Source organism: Porites lutea, chromosome 4 (assembly GCF_958299795.1).
Source record: "Porites lutea chromosome 4, jaPorLute2.1, whole genome shotgun sequence".
Lineage (NCBI taxonomy): Eukaryota > Metazoa > Cnidaria > Anthozoa > Scleractinia > Poritidae > Porites > Porites lutea.
The window spans coordinates 43576876-43594506 of record NC_133204.1 but is presented as its reverse complement, the minus strand read 5'-3'; the positions used below and the strand labels follow the sequence as shown (position 1 = coordinate 43594506).

Here is a 17631-nt window from a genome sequence, read left to right as displayed (position 1 = left end):
TGGGATTTGAACCCAGGCCACAATGGTAGTTGGCGAGGGCTCTCACCACTGCGCCACCCTTGCTCTCCAAAGAGCTAACAAGTTCTGTTTTCCTGTAGGTCAACTGTGTTACATCGCGGGTTGGGGAACAGAGAAGATCAAAGGACCTCCCACAAGAATACTGCATGAAGCTGCTTTACCACTGGTATCACACCAGCAATGCAACGAGCCTCAGTCATACAGTGGTATCATTCCTGAGGACATGATATGTGCAGGCTACAAACAAGGGGGTGTGGACACTTGTGAGGGTGACAGTGGGGGTAAGTACAGATCACAAGAGGCAGATACCAACGAGAGGTGTGGTCACCATTGAGGGGCACAGCACGGGCATGGGGATATGAATAATTGAAAAAGGCACATACATGATTTCCTTCCTTCTCGTCGATCTTGAGCTTTTAAGACATACGAGAACGAGATTTTCTCAAACAAAGTAGTGCGCACGTGTAAATTGGCGGGAAAACGTGATAGCCGCCGTCATTCTACTACGAGTTTTAGCGAAAAAGTCGTAATGACGGGAACAAGTTACAAAATGTTAGAAGTATTATGATTCTGCGATCAGACGAGGGCTTAACCACCTTCAATAAAAATAAACGTGTTACTTTCTTGGCGGAAAAAGTTAAAAATCAAGTTTTCTGGGGTGTCTAAGAATTCTCAAAAAAAACTTTAAGTCATCAAATCTCGTCCTCGTAGTGGTCCTCATCTTAAAAGGTCTCTTTTGAGATGGAAGACCATGGAAATTACCTAACGACTGCCCACTTTGTTTTTCTCTGTCTCTCTTGAGCGATTTTAATTTCCAGCCTGAAGTGGTTGTTTATGTTGTTATTCAAAAAAATAGACTGCAAATTTTGTCTTCACTCTTATGGATCATAGTTCTTGTCAAATTGTGACCTCATCTGTGATCTATTACTGAACGAACACACAGTAAGATTGAATCTCTCTATTAAATAACCAATTGAAAACTGCTGTCTATTTGTTGAAAATGCAAAGTTGAGAGAGGCGGCTCAAAGATCAACCAACTCCCCTGTTACACGATTGAACAACAAACCGTAAAGTAGCTTCAGACTGAAAGTGACTGGTAAAAAAGAGGGCTTACAATAACACACGACTGACTGACTCTTCACAGGACCTTTGATGTGCCAAGGAACAGGGGAAAAATGGTATCTTACTGGAGTGGCGTCTTTTGGTCAAACAGGGTGTGGTGTGCCATACAAGTATGGAGTGTACACAAGAATAGTGAATCACCTACAGTGGATTAAGGAGGTTACTGGTATGAATATACCACAAGCACCGCCAAATAACGTCATGCCTTTCATGACAGAACAGAACACTTGGTGGGACCGATAATTTCACGCCAGAGTACAGGGTCGGGAAAGGGATTTCCTCACCCCGCAATCCCGCTCCTTTTTCACGAGAATCCCGCATCTCGAACTTCGGTCATCGACATCCCGCATTCCGTTTCTTTCCCAATGCCGCATTCCGTCCCAAATTTTGGCGAATCCCGCTACCCGGGTAGCAGTCAACTAACTTATCCCGCGAACGTTTACTCAAATCACGCACTTTTTTTTGGTCAAATCCCGTATCCCAGCAACGTTTTTATTTTGGGCAAATACCGAATCCCGACAATACCCTCTGCCCTAGACCCGGATTTTGTGATCACCTTATTACAAAGATCTCTCAAGAGAGGGAAGAGGAGCGACCTTGGAGATGAGGTTGGATCAGACTTGTTCCCAGTATCTACCTGCTTCCTACTTTTTAATAATACAGTAAAAGCCTGGGGAGGGTAAGAACAGTTTCACGACTTGCCGGGAAAAACTTGAGGAAGCGTGTTCTCACCAAACTGTCCCAGGTGCGAGCAACTATTAGGTTGGACTGTGATTTGCAGGGGAACTTCAACAAACCTTTTCATTTAAAAGCCACCTCTTACGCGGGAAATTCCGTACTTTCCTTCAAGTGAGGACAAGGCAAAACACTGACGGACGAGTGGCCCAATACCTAAATTAAATTCTCCATAGGCTTTTTGAGCCACAAAGAAAGGTAAAAGTCACTACTAGGGAATAACGGCTCGGCATCTATCGTTTGAATGGTAACAATCAGCATTAATTTTGGCTACTCTCCGCCTGCTGGGCAGGCTAAAATCACAACAGAATAAATTATTTGTCATTGACAACGTGTAATGAAATACTTAAAGCGCTCTTAAACTATTTGAGTATTGCACACATAATAGATTAATCATGACGCTTAAGGCAAAGGGCTATTTGTTCGCAAGTTAACCCCAAATTGTTCTTTGTATTCTACCTGGGATAAAAAATAAAAATAAAAACTTACCAGATCCACAAGAATGGAAGAAGGATCCGAACATGGACCCTCTTTCAGCGCAAGTAGCCCTCCCTGATCTATGGAACAACAAAAAAAATTGTTACTTCATCAAAGCTACTAGAAAAAAAAGGCAGCTGACGACCACATATAAGCGACATTGTTGGTTGTAAAGGAGAAACGGCAGTTCACTTCAAAATGAGTTAAAGTCTACAAAACTGCAGGAAAATTATGTAAAGTAAATCAAACACGAAGTGAGTTTTGCTGCTTCCGTTTGCAATAAACATGATTTCGGATGATGAAAATTGGTGAATTAAAGCAGGGCAATGAACACGGTGAAAGTTGGGCGAGGCTCCGTGACGAGTTGCAAACCCTTACCCTTTTCATACCTTTCTTGACAAAAAAGCCAGCCCTTTCGTATACCCGCTATTGACTAATGGTACCCCTTTCACATAACTAGTTCAGAACACTGCATTCCTTTAAACTGCCTTTAATGCACCTTCTTTTTAATATGAATAAATTGCTAAACCAGGACGTTTTCTTGTCTTTTTCACAGCCACGAGATGTGTCTGTTAGCCCTTTACGTTTCCCGGTATAGGCCATAAAAGAGAGTACCTCGCCCGGAGTGTTAACAAGAAACCTTCGTTCACGGGGTAGCTTGTAACATGATGAATACTAACCACATTTGTCTCACAATTTTAACACATCAAATAAATAATCTTGCACGAAATTTCAGATACGAACAAACCTGCGACGGTCTTCGCCATTTTTGCAAGGCCTGTGATGGTATTGGCTTGGTCCAAACTAAGAACAGCAACACTGCTAAGCTTCTCTGTCATTGCATACTCTAACACGCTGGCGTGTTTCCTGAACAAGTCGTTGCCAACTATAAAACACTTTTCTCCAATTCGCTGATTGAGTTTTTTCCAGCCTTCTTTGTCCTATCAGTGAAAATTTCATGAACGTATATTGTAGTCTGCTCCACAGCCGTTTTTAGTGTCGTCACGCAACGCTCCTTGGGGAGGAGCGTTGCGTGACGACACTAAAAACGGCTGTGTAGCAGACTACGTATATTGAGAATTGCAAAAATATTTAACAGAGAGGCCAAGGGGAACAGAAACATAACATAACAGAAACATAACAGAGGGTAGAAATAAGGATTTTCATTTATCTTCAAAAGGTGTACCCTATCGGATGAATCCGGTTCAATAGCAAGCTTTAAATGTAGGTTATAGTATTTATGTCATATATATTATTGTACTGCAACATATATGCAGTTCTCAAAAGTCCATTTCACGTATGGTTACATTTTTCTACCCTTGTTTAAAAACTCCAAAGCGCTAATACGTTAAACCATCCAATGAAACGTACTGGAAAAATCAATCAAAGTTGCTCTTACATCGGGCTGACATAGCGAATTGCTGATCTCCACGCACGTACATCCACACACACACAAAAAGGTGGCGGAGTACACTCTCTACCTCGGATTCCGCTCGCGATAGGGGGAGACAAGAAGGCGCACAGGTTCCAAACTAGAGACTGAGGTGGTTTGCGGGCTACTTACCGGACTGCGCACTCCGTCCACAATGGCTATAATACCAGGATATCTGTCATGGAGCTCACAGAACAAGTTAATCACGTCATCGAGACTTTTGAAAGTATTAGCCATTATCTCATATTTCTGCTTCTCCTGTAAAACCAAGAGAGTTCATATTTAACAGGATGCTAAATTCGGCCGTCGAAACTTCCTACGAACGTACATTTACTTACTTTTTCCAGCAGAAGGACCGAAATCTTGAAATCCCGATAGCAATTCAAGACAAACAAACCCTGACAATTAGGCTAGAGACCAGAAAGTCAATGTATTGCGCGGTCTTTGTTGCACGAGTTACAAATAATGAACGGAAACTGAATTGGGTTCTAACTTTACTAGCTTGATGAATTTCTTCATGAGCTAGGGTCTGGTTGGTGGGTTATGACCTACACCTCCCCTCATTAAATTTGGTCTTTTACGCTGAAGTATCGGTCGGAAAAGTTATCAGAACCAAACGGTCGTTTCTTTTTTTTTGGTCTTTTGAGGTCAGTAATGCCTGAACACTCAAGTCCAGGCAGTTTGTAAAGGCTAAAACAAACAGCCACTCATGTCGAAACATTTCATTTTTTAATTACAGCTTTGGTCCAAATAGACTTTCATTAAGTCCTTTGTGTGTCGCACGGCTGTGTTTTGACACAAAGAAGGACTCTTTTTCTCGCTTGCAGCCGTTATCAACCAAAAACGGATCCCTGAATAAATTATAGCTGCAGCCAATCACAGTCAACGACGCAAATAAAAATGTCACATGATCGATAAAGCATCGCCTCCTGACCTTGATTTGGCGGGAAACTAAATTAAAAAATTCGTTAAACGGGACTAAACGACCTCGCGTGACTACGTCGCTCGCTCGGTCGCTTCGTGACCACATAGACCCTTGTTTCTGTCGCTTTAGGATTACTGGCGAACATTAAGGTGGTGTTACACGAAAAGATTCGAAACGACGATTTTTAGTACAACAGAGCGCTGCAATGTTGGAACAATGTGGTCACCATTCGAAACAATGTCGCAACAATGTTGGGACGCTGTGTTGAGGTAAAAGTCTTCGTTGCGAATCGTGTCGTGTAACATCACCTTTAAGCCCGTACTCTTGACCCCTATTACTGATAAAAACGAGGTCAACTTGGCGCAACTGATACGTTCGTTAATCGACCTAAAGGGTATCAAGACTTATGGAAGATGCGGGTCACTAAGGACGAAAAGGTTAGGAAGCATACCTGGTCATAGAATTCTGACGCTGCGCAGTTAAGGGCGATGTGAATGTCAGTACCAAGGCTGTAACCACAGCTGGACACAGCTTCTTGTACAAAGTCTAGTGCCTGCTCTGGTTTGTCCATCGAAGGAGAATAACTACCATCATCTGTTATACATCGAGCAGATTGCTGAAATCACACAATTCATAGTTACAAAGGGTACCCGTGGCCTTCTTAGGTTAAGAACTGAATAAATTACGAAGGATCCTAATAGATCTCATTCAAGATATCCGCCATCGTTGCACTCTCTTAAGGACTGATATGATGGGATAAAAGCAATATCAAGTGTTTTTTTCAGGGAGCAAACAAGTGTAAGCGGTCAACCTCGAATAACTGGTGCTAAACCTTTAGATAGGAAAAAGTATTAAGAGCCCAGACTCAAATAAGCACTGATAGAGAGAAAGGGAAAGGGGTAGATGGGGGGGGGGGGGGGGGGGGGTAGTAAAGTGAGTGCACTGTCCGCCTCAGGTTTGACAGTTTTAGTACGGTTACGAGTTTCCGGCGTAAGATGAGTATCTTTAACTTTACACAATTCTTAACCTAAGAAATAGACCTCAAACGAAGGCCGCTTTACGCTTCAACACAGTAACAACCAAAAGAAAGAACTTACTCCATATTTCTGCACAAGAATTTCGGTCATCTGCTGATGAATGTTTGTAAGCTGACGTACTGCCTACAGCAAAATAACAATAAGTAAGGCATAATCAGTATTTCCATTTTCCTTTCTTATCCAAACCGGAGTAAACTCATTAGCACGATGCACATGCAGATTTGTAGTTATGCTCAGTCAAGCTATTGTTTTCTGACGTCAGTCGACGTCGTACTTTGTCTAATTATACAAGGTACCTCGATACAACGAACAACCAAGGAACTGGCAAAATTTGTTCGCTTTAACGAGCTTTTGTTATATCGAGGTTCTTTTTCGTATATTTAGTACTATAACTGGGGTAAAGGAAATCGTTCTTTATACAGAGAACTTCGTTAAATAGAGGTTAGTTACATCGAGGTTCCACTTTAGCTTCATATATCCACGAACATGTAAGACTTTCCTAAATTCTGATTGACTGTATGTTTTACTACAAGGAATACAACAGAGTAATTTTTGTATGTATACCTTCAAGACGAACGGAAAGCTGGATAACACATTAATTTTGCCGGAACAAGCCCACAAATACAGATTTAACCATCAGAAGCACCATAGAATACAGTAAAAATAATTCTTATGAAAATTCAAATTGCTTGAGGAATTTTTAAAGCCATCGATTGATATTATTTGTCTCATGTCGTCTTTAAGTGAGTTCCAGAGCTTTGCAGCTTCGTACTTGATGGGCTCGAGTCGATAAGTGATTGTCCTATTCAAGTAAGCTTAGTACATTGTTCCCTCTTAAAAAATATTTGGAGCTGCGAAGAGAGAACACTTTCTTAAGATATTTAGGATACGCAGAGACAAATAAGCTTTTAAACACTACAATAAGCACTTTGTGATTTCTTCCACTGTACAAAGATGCTGTCTTAGCCTTCTTTAGCAACTCGTCATAACTAGAATTTGCATAATTAAAGATAAATCTTAAAATGCGTTTATTCAAAAGCTCTAATTTATCACGATTTTTCGCGCCACGAAAGTGCCATGTAAGTGAACCGTAATGAAAGTGCGCGAGAGAACGCGTCCCTCGCACTCGCGTCACCTTTCTCGTGAGACTCTCGCGTAACTTCTCGTGACTCCCCCAAATGGACAAGAAGGCAAGAAATCTCATTTGTGTTGCAATGATAGTTGATAACTTAAAAGTGTTCAGGATAAAAAGTGTTTTCAATCTATTTACGAGGAAACCGTTGTTGGGTGCCCCTTATTAATGGTACACAGAGCTTAAAAAATACTACGAGTTTAAGACGGAATTCATCAGCAAATTAAGAAGTTTTAATTTTCAGTGGACAAAAACCTTGTACCAGAATTATTTAAACAATATCGCATCCTTTTTTACATTTTTCAAGGGCTAGGGAGGTAATTAGTTATCTGCAATAACACCAAAGACAAATCCTTATGAGATTCCGAGCAAATAAATGTCAAATTTCACAAAATGAACCTTACAAATGAAATTTTCAGAATTTTACCTGTGTTTTCACAATTCTTGTGAAATTTGACATATATTTTTTCGGGTTCCCGTGAGAAATAGTCTTTGGTGTTATTACAGATAACTATATAGCCCTTGAAAAATGTAAAAAAAGAATACAAAATTGTTTAAGTTATATTGGTACAAGGTTTTTGTCCATTGAAAATTGAAATTACTCAATTTCCTGATGGATTCCGTCTTAATGTCATTTTGCTCAAGTATAATTACCCGCTCCTTTTCATCCTATCCTTTTCAGGCCTTCGAGCGAAAAAATTGACTAAAAAAAATCAGTTTTCAGTGGCGCTAACGGAAATCTACATTAAATAGCAATTTTAAGATTTAAGAAAGAAAACATAGTGATCTGCCTCCTTTTCAGTGAAGAACTCAGTGAACACATCGCCTTCACACCAAGGTTTTAATTTGGTTTTCACAGACTTTTCAAATTAAAAGCAAACAACTGTAATTTGGAAGAAGAAGAATTCTAAGATCAGAAAGCTCAGAAAAAATTTCGAGCATCAGGTGAGAATCGAGCTCACGACAATCCGAGTTCTAGTTCGGATGCTCTGACCACTGAGCTACTGGAGGATCTATGGCGAGCAGAGTCGAAATTCAATATAACTACACCAGTTTAATGATAAGCTTTATTTAAGGAAATGTTCAGGTAGGGGCAGCTGGACATGGAGAGGCGGGCCCTTTTAGCCGCAACAAGACAGTTAAAACAAGTAAACACACCAAGTTTGTAACATAATTGGCTTGATGTCAATCGGACCTGACAGCTTTTAATATGTAGATGTACACAGAAAAGCAACTATTTGACTCTTCGTAACAGCTTTCTCGTCATCATTCACGAAAAAGCTAATCAAACGAGCCAAAAGTAAAAACGAGAAGAAACATCAAAGCATCTTGAGTGACGCAAGAAGAAAAAAAACAAATCTTATTTAAGGCAGGATATACGTTGCAAATTTTTATTTTGTTGCATCCAAGGCGGACTGTTTTTCTCTCAGCGTTGTACATCTTTAACAAGGTAACCAGCATCGTTAAAGAAACAATGAACAGCCGGTCGATATTTTCATGACATTTCTCAAACTTTTAACCCTTTCTCGACCCTTGTTTCAGCAAAGATCGGCATGTCCAAGCTCTTCCTAAAAGCTTGACATCTTCAGAGATTCTTCAGTACATCATTTCATTATCAAAACGTCCTTTCTTGCTAGTTTTCTGGATAATGGAAGGAGATAAAATACTCCATTCATCATTTATTGCAAATATAGTCTTAAACGCTTTTTTATCATGTACCGCCATTGCGCTGAATAGCATCACAATTCAAGCGCTGATAAAAACGACGTTCCCAAAACAACCGTCCAAAACATTGCTTCTGAGTCTCGCTGTATCTGATCTTTGCGTCGGTATATTAATCCACCCAATGTTTATTGCACTCATCATCATTAGGGTGCAAGGAAACTCTGAGAATAGTTCTACTTTCAACAGCATGTATACCGCGTTTGTTACGGCCGTCAATATTATTGGTAGTACTTCAGTCTTTGGAGTGATGGCTCTAAGCGCAGACAGATTCTTGGCGATTCATCTTCACCTCAGATACCAGGAACTCGTGACACGCAAGCGCGCTTTCATTGTGGTTTCTTTGATGTGGGTCTTCAGCGTTTTTTCATCGTTACTTAGACTAATGATCCAACAACACGTTTATTACTCGTTTTTTGTTGTTATTGCTATTTCTGGGCTCTTGATCACAACTTGGTTTCACTACAAAATATATAAAGCCGCGCGGTATCATACAAAGCAAATTCGCGCGGCCCATCTTCAACACACAGCTCAGAATGCGAGCATCGATGGTGCAAGAGTAAGAAATTTCGCAATTGCAACTTGCTTCATATATCTCGCTTTCTTGGTTTGTTATTTTCCAAGAATATGTACCTATGTCGTCTTTGCTATCTTGGGAACAACCACAACGACCACGGGTTTAAGACTCTACTCTATGACTCTTGCTTTTCTAAGTTCAACGCTTAATCCGCTGATTTACTGCTGGAAAATGAGGCATATTAGACAAGCTGTGGTGGAAATGCTGAGGAAGATATGGCAAGGTTTCAAGTAGGGGATCACACGTACAGAAAAGGAGCTACATCTAGGTAACCAATGAGATAATCGCTCAAGAAAGACGGGGATACTTATGAAGCGTTTTCACATGACGTCACGTGCGCCATGTTGGTGTCTCAAAACATTTAAAAAGGCGACCAGAGTTGAACTCTCTTGTTTAAACGCTTTCTTTTGTCGTAATAAATATGCATAGCTGCTGTTCACGCGAGCGAAAACGCACTTTAGACAAATACGATCGATTTTGACATTACTGCCACGTCATCTGAGTATTGACGTCATCTGTCCTTTTGCAAGTACGTTTCTCTGTTACGTTTGATTTGCACTAACGCGTTTTTGGTTACGCACGTAAACGCACGTAAATTCTAATCACGTAAATAAAATAGAGGCAAGATAAAAAGTGCTGACCTCAAACAAGAGGTTGAGCGAGGTTCAACTCTTACACTTTCGAGCGACCTTTCATGCGTTGCCTCTATTTTATTAGCGAACGTAAATTTTACGCAAGTACGCACGTAAAAATTACGCGACACTGGAAATCAACCCTAAGAGATAGAGTTCATATGAATTTGATATCATCTTGTGGACAAAGCTAAGCAAAGCAAACATGGAGTTTGAGCATTGAATGACGATTTCAGCAAGAGAGAAGAATAATCTTGACGCTTCAGTAACCTTCAGTAAGCCCGCGGTCCACGAATTCCTACTACAATTAAGACTTGGATGTGTTCCCAGGTTTACAAAACATATAAAGGAAAAACTGGACTCCTAGGGGACAATCCGTCGGATCAAGAACGCAAACTACAATAAATCCAGCCTACGTGTTAATATTGAAAGTCGATGCTCTGTTTATGGCAAGGGAAACTGTGGACTTAGCTACTCTAGCTAGTTAACAGGAACTCCACTCAGATAATTTGAAACAAACAATATAAATAAAACATACCAGGGTTAAAAACCCTAACTGGCAGTAGGCAAGCAGTTGGCTATTTAGAAGCGTGGCAGAGGATAAAACTCGTTAAGACCGAGAAACAAATCCAGTTAGTGGTCAGAGCGGGAGTCGAACCGGGGTTCGCCGGATTGCGAGTCCGACGTGCTGCTTATATGTGAATAAAAGTCCGGTGTTCTGTTGCAAACCATATACAAACATATCGTAAAATTCCGAAAATATGCCCCGGTGCTTATATTTTTCAAAGGCCCTTTTTGAGGGGCTTATTTTTTGGAGGGGTTTATATTCGGAGGGGCTTATCTACGTAGAAAAATTTCAAAATCGATAGGGCTAGCGTTATAGTTGGAAGTAAATTTACTGTTTTTTCTTTGTTTTACTTTATATTTGAGGGCAATTTTCCAGGTACAAGCCCCCGGGGGGCTTATATTTGGAGGGGCGATTTAACGGAGGGTTTTTTGCGTTACCGGTTTGGGGGGCTTATATTTGGAGGGGCTTATTTTCGGAATTGTACGGTATATTAATAAGTAAAGCAACCACTGCCCATGCAGCACACTTTTTGAAACATTACAGGCAGGACAGTTTACTGCACGACTACCACGTGAAATTTCCTATTTCACGTAAACACGCGAAGGCGATTTTTTCTCTGTCTTTCTTAAATTTGGTGCGGTTCCCAAGAATTCAATCCCAAGGAAATTCACCTACATTTGACATTTTAAGCGCGTTGAAAAGAATTCATTTTTATAGTCGCTTTTTCGCTGCCGTTGCCTTTGCCATAATCACCGTTGCTAACGCTCCCTCGTCATTGTTGCACTAGACTACGAGTAGTCCCCCATTTTTCCTCAGGGATAGTAGAGCGAGCAAAACGCGAGCGCGCGCGTGAAAATCACCCCACGCGAGAAAGGCCTTTTCTCACGTGGAGTGATTTCACGCGCGCTCGCGTTTCGCTCGCTCTACTATCCCTGAGGAAAAAAGGGGGACTACTCGTAGTTTATTGTTGCACTTGCCAACTTCACTAACTACAACGTACGTCAAAAGAGCAATAACAACAACAATAACTTTTGGTACCTCTGTCATGGGCGTTCCAGGTTGTGGCAAAATAATAATTTCTTTGATAAAATTCTGCTTTCCTGCCGCAAACTTTCCACTTGACAGTACAGTCATCATTGGAATCGGCAGAGAAAATTTGCTATCACGCTGTCATGTTAAACAAAAAAATAAAACATTTAGATTTGTAATCCGTTGTTTACATCCTTGAAAAAATGAGGGCTCAATTTAATTAAACTTTATTAAATGTAGCTATGCTAGTTTTAGTGGTAAATTACCCTGTTTGAGCTTGAATTAAATTGGCTCCAGGATCAAAAGTTGCGATCTTTTTTTTTTTCTTACGGTCGAAACCAAGTTCATTTTCTTTCGAGTTCCATAGTCATAAACCTATGCGAGCTCACGAATGCAGATATATTTCCAGCTGCTGCTCCTTCGTGGCGGAGAGGAGGAGTTGCCAGAAATGAGTGTGCCTTCACAGGCTAAAGGCGTGCTCAAAAAAGAAAAATTGTTAATTTTTTTGGTATAACTGATCACAAAAAAAGATAACTACTGCAAACAAAAAAATACCTTTTTCCCGGAGAGAAAAGCCAGATGTTCATACAAAGGAGCTCCCTTAATTTTTGCACCTGTAATAGCTGTTGCCATGGAAACGCCAATCATAGCACAATCTGTACAGAGTACCTCTTCATCCAAGTCAGGTATAACTTGTGTCACTGATTCTTTGGTGCTTTGTTTTTTACTGTCTGTTTTCTTGCTTGTCTCCTGTCAAAACGAGTGACTGTTGAAGTCATTTTGACCATTGCTATCAAGTATTGGTGAAGTTAAAAAATTCTTTGAAATTCTTAATTCTGTGACAACGAGTGACTGTTGAAGTCATTTTGACTATTGCAATCATGTATTGGTGAAGTTAAAAAATTCTTTGAAATTCTTAATTCGGTGAGAACGAGCGACTGTTGAGGTCATTTGACTATCGCAATCAAGTATTGGTGAGGTTAAAGAATTCATGCAGTTATACTGTTGTAACACTAACATACTAGTAAACTGAGTCAACAGTTATTCCGCCAATAATATTATTCACAAAGTACCTATTTTGAACTGAAAACAAACAAGTCAATGAAGTCTTATTTTCATTTTCACGAAGCTAATACATGTATTTTTTTATTGCACACAAAAAACAAGACCAGACAGTGAAGGGGAGAAAAAGATGGTCATTTTAGGCAAAGAAAGATTGGAACTACAAGAGATAACCAACTGGACTAAGGCAGTAATTATTGTTAGTTGGGTTACCTGTGAAGTGTGAGACTGTTTACTCTCTCCTCTAGGCATACTGGGCTTCTTGGATGTATCAGCTCTGCTATCAATTTGACTCCCTTCTCCTTTATCTGCATCTGCATCTTCCTCCGTTTCATTCTCAATGTTTTCACTGCTGTCAACTTTAGAAGCAGCCTTTTCTTGTTCTTCTAATTTTCTAATGGCAATGATAGTGGCAGATAAATTTTTTGCACTTAACTCAATCAGCACCATTTTCCAAGCCTAAAAACCTTCCAATGTCCATTTTCACACTAGAGACTGAATCTCTCCATCAAGCAAAACAGTGTTCACTTTTCATGAATAATCTGTCTGATTTTATTCGTCTGTTTAGGCAGATTTTGAAGATGGATAATCCGTCTTTAGACTGGAAAAGGCCAACAACATCATTGACTACATACTGATACAGTCATATTCCTTTAATTATCCAGGCACACCATTCATATGGAACCTTTATATGGCCCTGTCTATGTCGTTGTTAATGGGTAACAACTGCGATTACCCATTAACTATGTACATGTATTGACTGAGTTGAAGCCCTTGATGTCACTGATTAACTATGTCTAGATAAACTGAGCAGATCATTCTTCCTGCAGGAAACTGTAAAGTATGAATGAATTAGCCCTTTGGAGCCTTTTTACTGACCAAAACAACAAATTTACCTGAGGGGACCCTCCCTGTACCCTGTATAGGCCATTATACAGAGTACCTCGATCCCCTCAAGGATCATTCTAGACTGAAAAAGACCTTACTTATCGAAGATCAGTGGAAATTCCAGGGTTGAAGGCTGGAAAAGTATCAATGAAACAGTGCTTTGAATCAGAAGGGAATGAGAAGATCTTTAAATAAAAAAGACTTTTAAGAAGAAGATTTGGTTGTGCACAACTTTAATATCAAAACCTTGCCGACAGAAGCCTTAAGATATGTGAGTGTACAGTATAAATACTAATTTCAACGCTTTATTGAAGGTGATGACACAAACCAGCTTACTTACTGTAAGATTTCATCCACTGTTGTCTGGTCAGTGGGATCCAGCCCGGTGATAATTGGACCAATAATGACATCAATTCTCTCTATCATTTCCTCCACATCCAGCCCTTTATTATCATTACTCAACTCTCCGTCATTACTTGTAGTGGTAACATCTGCTCCCTTTTGTTGTTTAGCTAGATCAGGTGTCTTGGTCTTAGCATCTGGAGTTTTGACCTTGGCAGGTAAAGCATTTAGAAGAGGACTAGCATCTACGGAGGAGGCCACACTTGCAACATGCTAAAATATAATATGAAAATGACATAAAAAATCAAGAAATGAAGAATAATTTTATTATCAATTTTGTAACAACCACATTTGCCATTTGCACATCCCCCATAATATACCTTGCTTGACCCCCAAAATTTTGCAAAAACATTGCCTTCCATGTCTTTTGGGAAGACTGCAATACCCAAGAGAAATTAAAAAGAAAGTTTATGTAAAATTATGGGAGCAAACAAAGTGTATTTTGGGAGAAGTGCAAATGGCGAATACAGGCATTTAGGTGACCACACCCAGTATTCAAAATACCAAAATTTTTCCCAGTCTGTCAAAGCTCTGTGGGCAGAGCCCCTTTTAAACAACCACCTCCCTTTAAATTAAGTGACCACAACCACTTTTTGGGTTGACAGTTTTACGATTTTTTATTGGTAACGTCGTGTAAGCCTTGGTCGTTCTAACCACTAGCTTGAGAGTTTAGGTGGATACTCACTTACCATCTCTTGGTTGTAAAGTTATAATTTCTGGTTAGTTAACACATACATATGTTGTGGTTCAATTTTATCCTTGGTTCAAATTTTATTTTCCTTTGTTTCAAACTTATCATTATACATTACCATACCCAAAAACAAAGGAAAATAAAATGTACACCAAGGATAAAATTGAACTCCAACACATAAATTGTAGTATATAACTTTTTGTCTAAAAATCCGTTGTAACAGGTCACAACTAAATTCAAGTTCAAATTTTTTAACCTAGGTTGATTCTCTATTTCCTTAACTTGCTTCTTAGCCCTTATTCATGAATAATTAATTAGGGCTAGGAGACAAAAGAAATTGAATTCAAACCTACAATCAGGGACTAAAGTAGTTGACACACTTGTCTGAAATGCATGCTTTCATCAACAATTTCATTCATTTATCATACATCTCTGTTCAAAGGCCGTAAATCCCACCACACCCAAATCAATGTTGTTTGTTAATGTAGTTGAAGAAAGACTTAAGGGTTTAAAATACAACATTGATTTTGGGGGGAGGGGTCAGGGTACAAACGGGGAGGAGATAGAGAAGTCTACTATGCAAAAAGGTTGCCATTTTATGGAAGTAAGTGTCTTTTAGCAACACTTTATATTAATTTTGTTCCTTATATGGATGGTAGGTAAACAAATATTAGCCTGAATTTTGACCTGTAACACACAAGCATTTTTCAAAACATAATGTTGACGAAAACTAAAGGGTGTGAACAATGAAAAGGGGTATACATTGTATGATAGATCATACTTACCTTGGAAAGTCCATTTATTGTGCAGTTAAGACTAAGTTGAAAACTTGGGAACCCTCGACAGCTAAGAACGTTTTCTGCAGAAACCTAAGCGATACAAGAAGAAGGCACTAAACTAGGTAAACAAGGTTTGTCAAACAAGTGGTGACATCAATTCTAAATCAAAAGTAAAATAAAATTTACCAGGAAAAAGTTGGGAAACTCTGGACTGAGTTGTTCAAGGGATGATCAGGGTTAGTTGCCATGACAAATCATTAAGAATTATTCCTTGAGCCTGAATGGGCTATTGACTCAGCAGCCATGAGGATGAGAGGAATAATGTTTTACTAAAATCAACTAGTTGGTCAAAAATATCGAAACAAAACAGCTTTAGCTAGCAAAACGCGATTCAGCTGCCATTGTTTTGGTCTCCAAAGCCGGCGCTTTTTGCTACTAGTTGGCTATAACATATAGTCTAGTAGTAGCTCAACCAATCAGAATGCAGAATTGATAATAGACCACTAGTTGAATTTTACTAATATGCTATATTTCCAGTTACTCATTGATTGTTAGAACTAGAAGTGCTTTGTACAACCCTACCTTGGTGAATAGGAAAATTTTAACAATGAGTGAAACTGCTTTCTGTCAAAAGTCTCTGAATGGAAACGATAAAAATTTGTTGCATCAGGTGAATGAGTGTTGGTGTACTGGCCGAGAATTGAACCTGAGGCTATCAATCTCGATCTACAACTGTGTAAATGGTTGAATACTAGACTGAAGAGTGCTACGACCGAGCTAGCAAGTCAGTGGTTAGATGTAAACCTGTGAAGTAACCCTATGACAACGGAACCCTTTAACAGTTAAAGTTTCATATATGTCTGTATTATGAATGCATACATATTTACTGACAATGTGCTGGCTAGTGTTGGTTTGGTGATAATAACTATTGGGTTAAGTACTAGAAAGTGGAGTGGTAGCTGTAGGTCCCAGCTAACCAGCTGGTGGTTAGACTTACATGTACACCTGTGAAGCAACCCTTGGAGTAGAATTAAATATTGTAAATTTTGCTCTCACTTAGGATGTTTAGGATGGAATACAAATATTTTTTACCTACATGGGTATAAATAATTTATTTCCCAGTATTTATTTCGAATTATATGAAAGAAGATCATGGCAGTTATAGACGCAACTTTTGCAGTTGTGAAAAGAAAGGCCGAAAAAATTCAGGCTTCTACGGGATTCAAACCATGACCTCTGCAATACCGGTGCAGTGCTTTATCGATTGAGGTAACAAGCCAACTGGGAGCAGGTCATTGAATTGGTTTGTATTAAACCCGAGAAAGGATGATGATGAAGTTAAGAATATATGATTATCATATACGAAAACTATGAAAGAAGAACATCGTAGTTATAGATGCAACTTTTGCACTTGTGGAAAAAAAGCTGGGAATGTTTTCCCAGCAGGGTGAACTCTCATTGATCACTTCAACATCACATGACATCTAACAATGAAACTCTTTCCTGCCAAAATCTCTGAGCAGGCAACATTGCAAAATCTAAGACATCAGAGGGTAACAGTGCACTGTTACCAGGGCTCAACAAAAGTGCTGTCTGATAGCCTGCGGCTAGTGAAGCGACCCTTCGGGCTTTTTACCGCAGTTTGCTCGACAGGCAAGCAAGATTTGTTGTCTTTTTCTCATCAATAAATTAAGAAAGAAACAATAAGTGTGTAGCAAACAGTTCCCTGGTGAAAATCAATGTTAATAACATTTGAAAAATGTAGTAAAATATCAAAGGCAAACAAAAGAAATTAAATTGAATTATGTGTTTTAGTAAGCTTAAATATAAAGCGCTGGCGGCTTATTGTGCTCTCACTCCCCTACTGATAAATTTATATAAACGTCATTAAACAAATACCTTGGATATTGTTGGTGCTTGTGAGTGACTTCCAAAGTACTCAGCCTTAAAAAAAAATCATATTTACCAATATTCACACCACAAAAAATCGTTTACCAGAGCAAGTATCATCAAAATGGGCAAGGATTCCGGATTCTCTACGGTGTGATCAATAATCGTATCTAGTGTCAGGCTGGATTTAAGTCTTCTCTGCAATGCGCACTCTGGACTGTATTTGTACGCAGCCTGCAGCCTGCAGTCTCAACGTTTTGTCCTGGTCGTTTAACAACGAGTCGCTGTAAACAGCTGAAACAGGCAAAAACCAGAGAAAAATCCCTTTACGCACCATATAGCCGAAGATATCACTTGGCTTTTCCTTGAACATCTTATTAAGAAGCTGTTCGATTCGTTTTGGAACTTCATTCTTGTTAAAATAAGCCACAGCTTCGCGTTTTTCCTCCAGACTGTAAGCACCATTTTTTACCGCCATCTTGAATCGCCACGGCAACTGAAATCGTTTACAGC

At 39.5% G+C, this 17631-nt stretch overlaps 2 protein-coding genes across 3 annotated transcripts in view; one reads left to right on the top strand and one right to left on the bottom strand.

Moving 5' to 3' along the window:
- LOC140935808 (trypsin-like) overlaps positions 1 to 1567 on the top strand; it is a 4913-nt gene extending 3346 nt beyond the window's left edge. Inside the window, exons 3-4 of the mRNA XM_073385372.1 lie at positions 99 to 299; positions 1163 to 1567. Coding sequence (XP_073241473.1) covers positions 99 to 299; positions 1163 to 1383 — 422 coding nt within the window. The 3' untranslated portion in view covers positions 1384 to 1567. The remainder of the gene's footprint in view (positions 1 to 98; positions 300 to 1162) is intronic.
- The window catches only part of LOC140933713 (enolase 4-like), a 24853-nt gene extending 7222 nt beyond the window's left edge, over positions 1 to 17631 (bottom strand). The window contains exons 1-12 of one of the 2 annotated variants that reach the window (XM_073383325.1): positions 17453 to 17631; positions 17128 to 17172; positions 15235 to 15318; positions 13697 to 13971; positions 12682 to 12862; positions 11962 to 12156; positions 11416 to 11544; positions 5807 to 5869; positions 5161 to 5325; positions 3917 to 4042; positions 3101 to 3293; positions 2365 to 2432 (exon numbers count right to left, since the gene is read on the bottom strand). In XM_073383325.1, coding sequence (XP_073239426.1) covers positions 2365 to 2432; positions 3101 to 3293; positions 3917 to 4042; positions 5161 to 5325; positions 5807 to 5869; positions 11416 to 11544; positions 11962 to 12156; positions 12682 to 12862; positions 13697 to 13971; positions 15235 to 15318; positions 17128 to 17172; positions 17453 to 17596 — 1668 coding nt within the window. In that variant the 5' untranslated portion in view covers positions 17597 to 17631. The remainder of the gene's footprint in view (positions 1 to 2364; positions 2433 to 3100; positions 3294 to 3916; positions 4043 to 5160; positions 5326 to 5806; positions 5870 to 11415; positions 11545 to 11961; positions 12157 to 12681; positions 12863 to 13696; positions 13972 to 15234; positions 15319 to 17127; positions 17173 to 17452) is intronic. The other variant, XM_073383326.1, reaches the window with a different exon arrangement.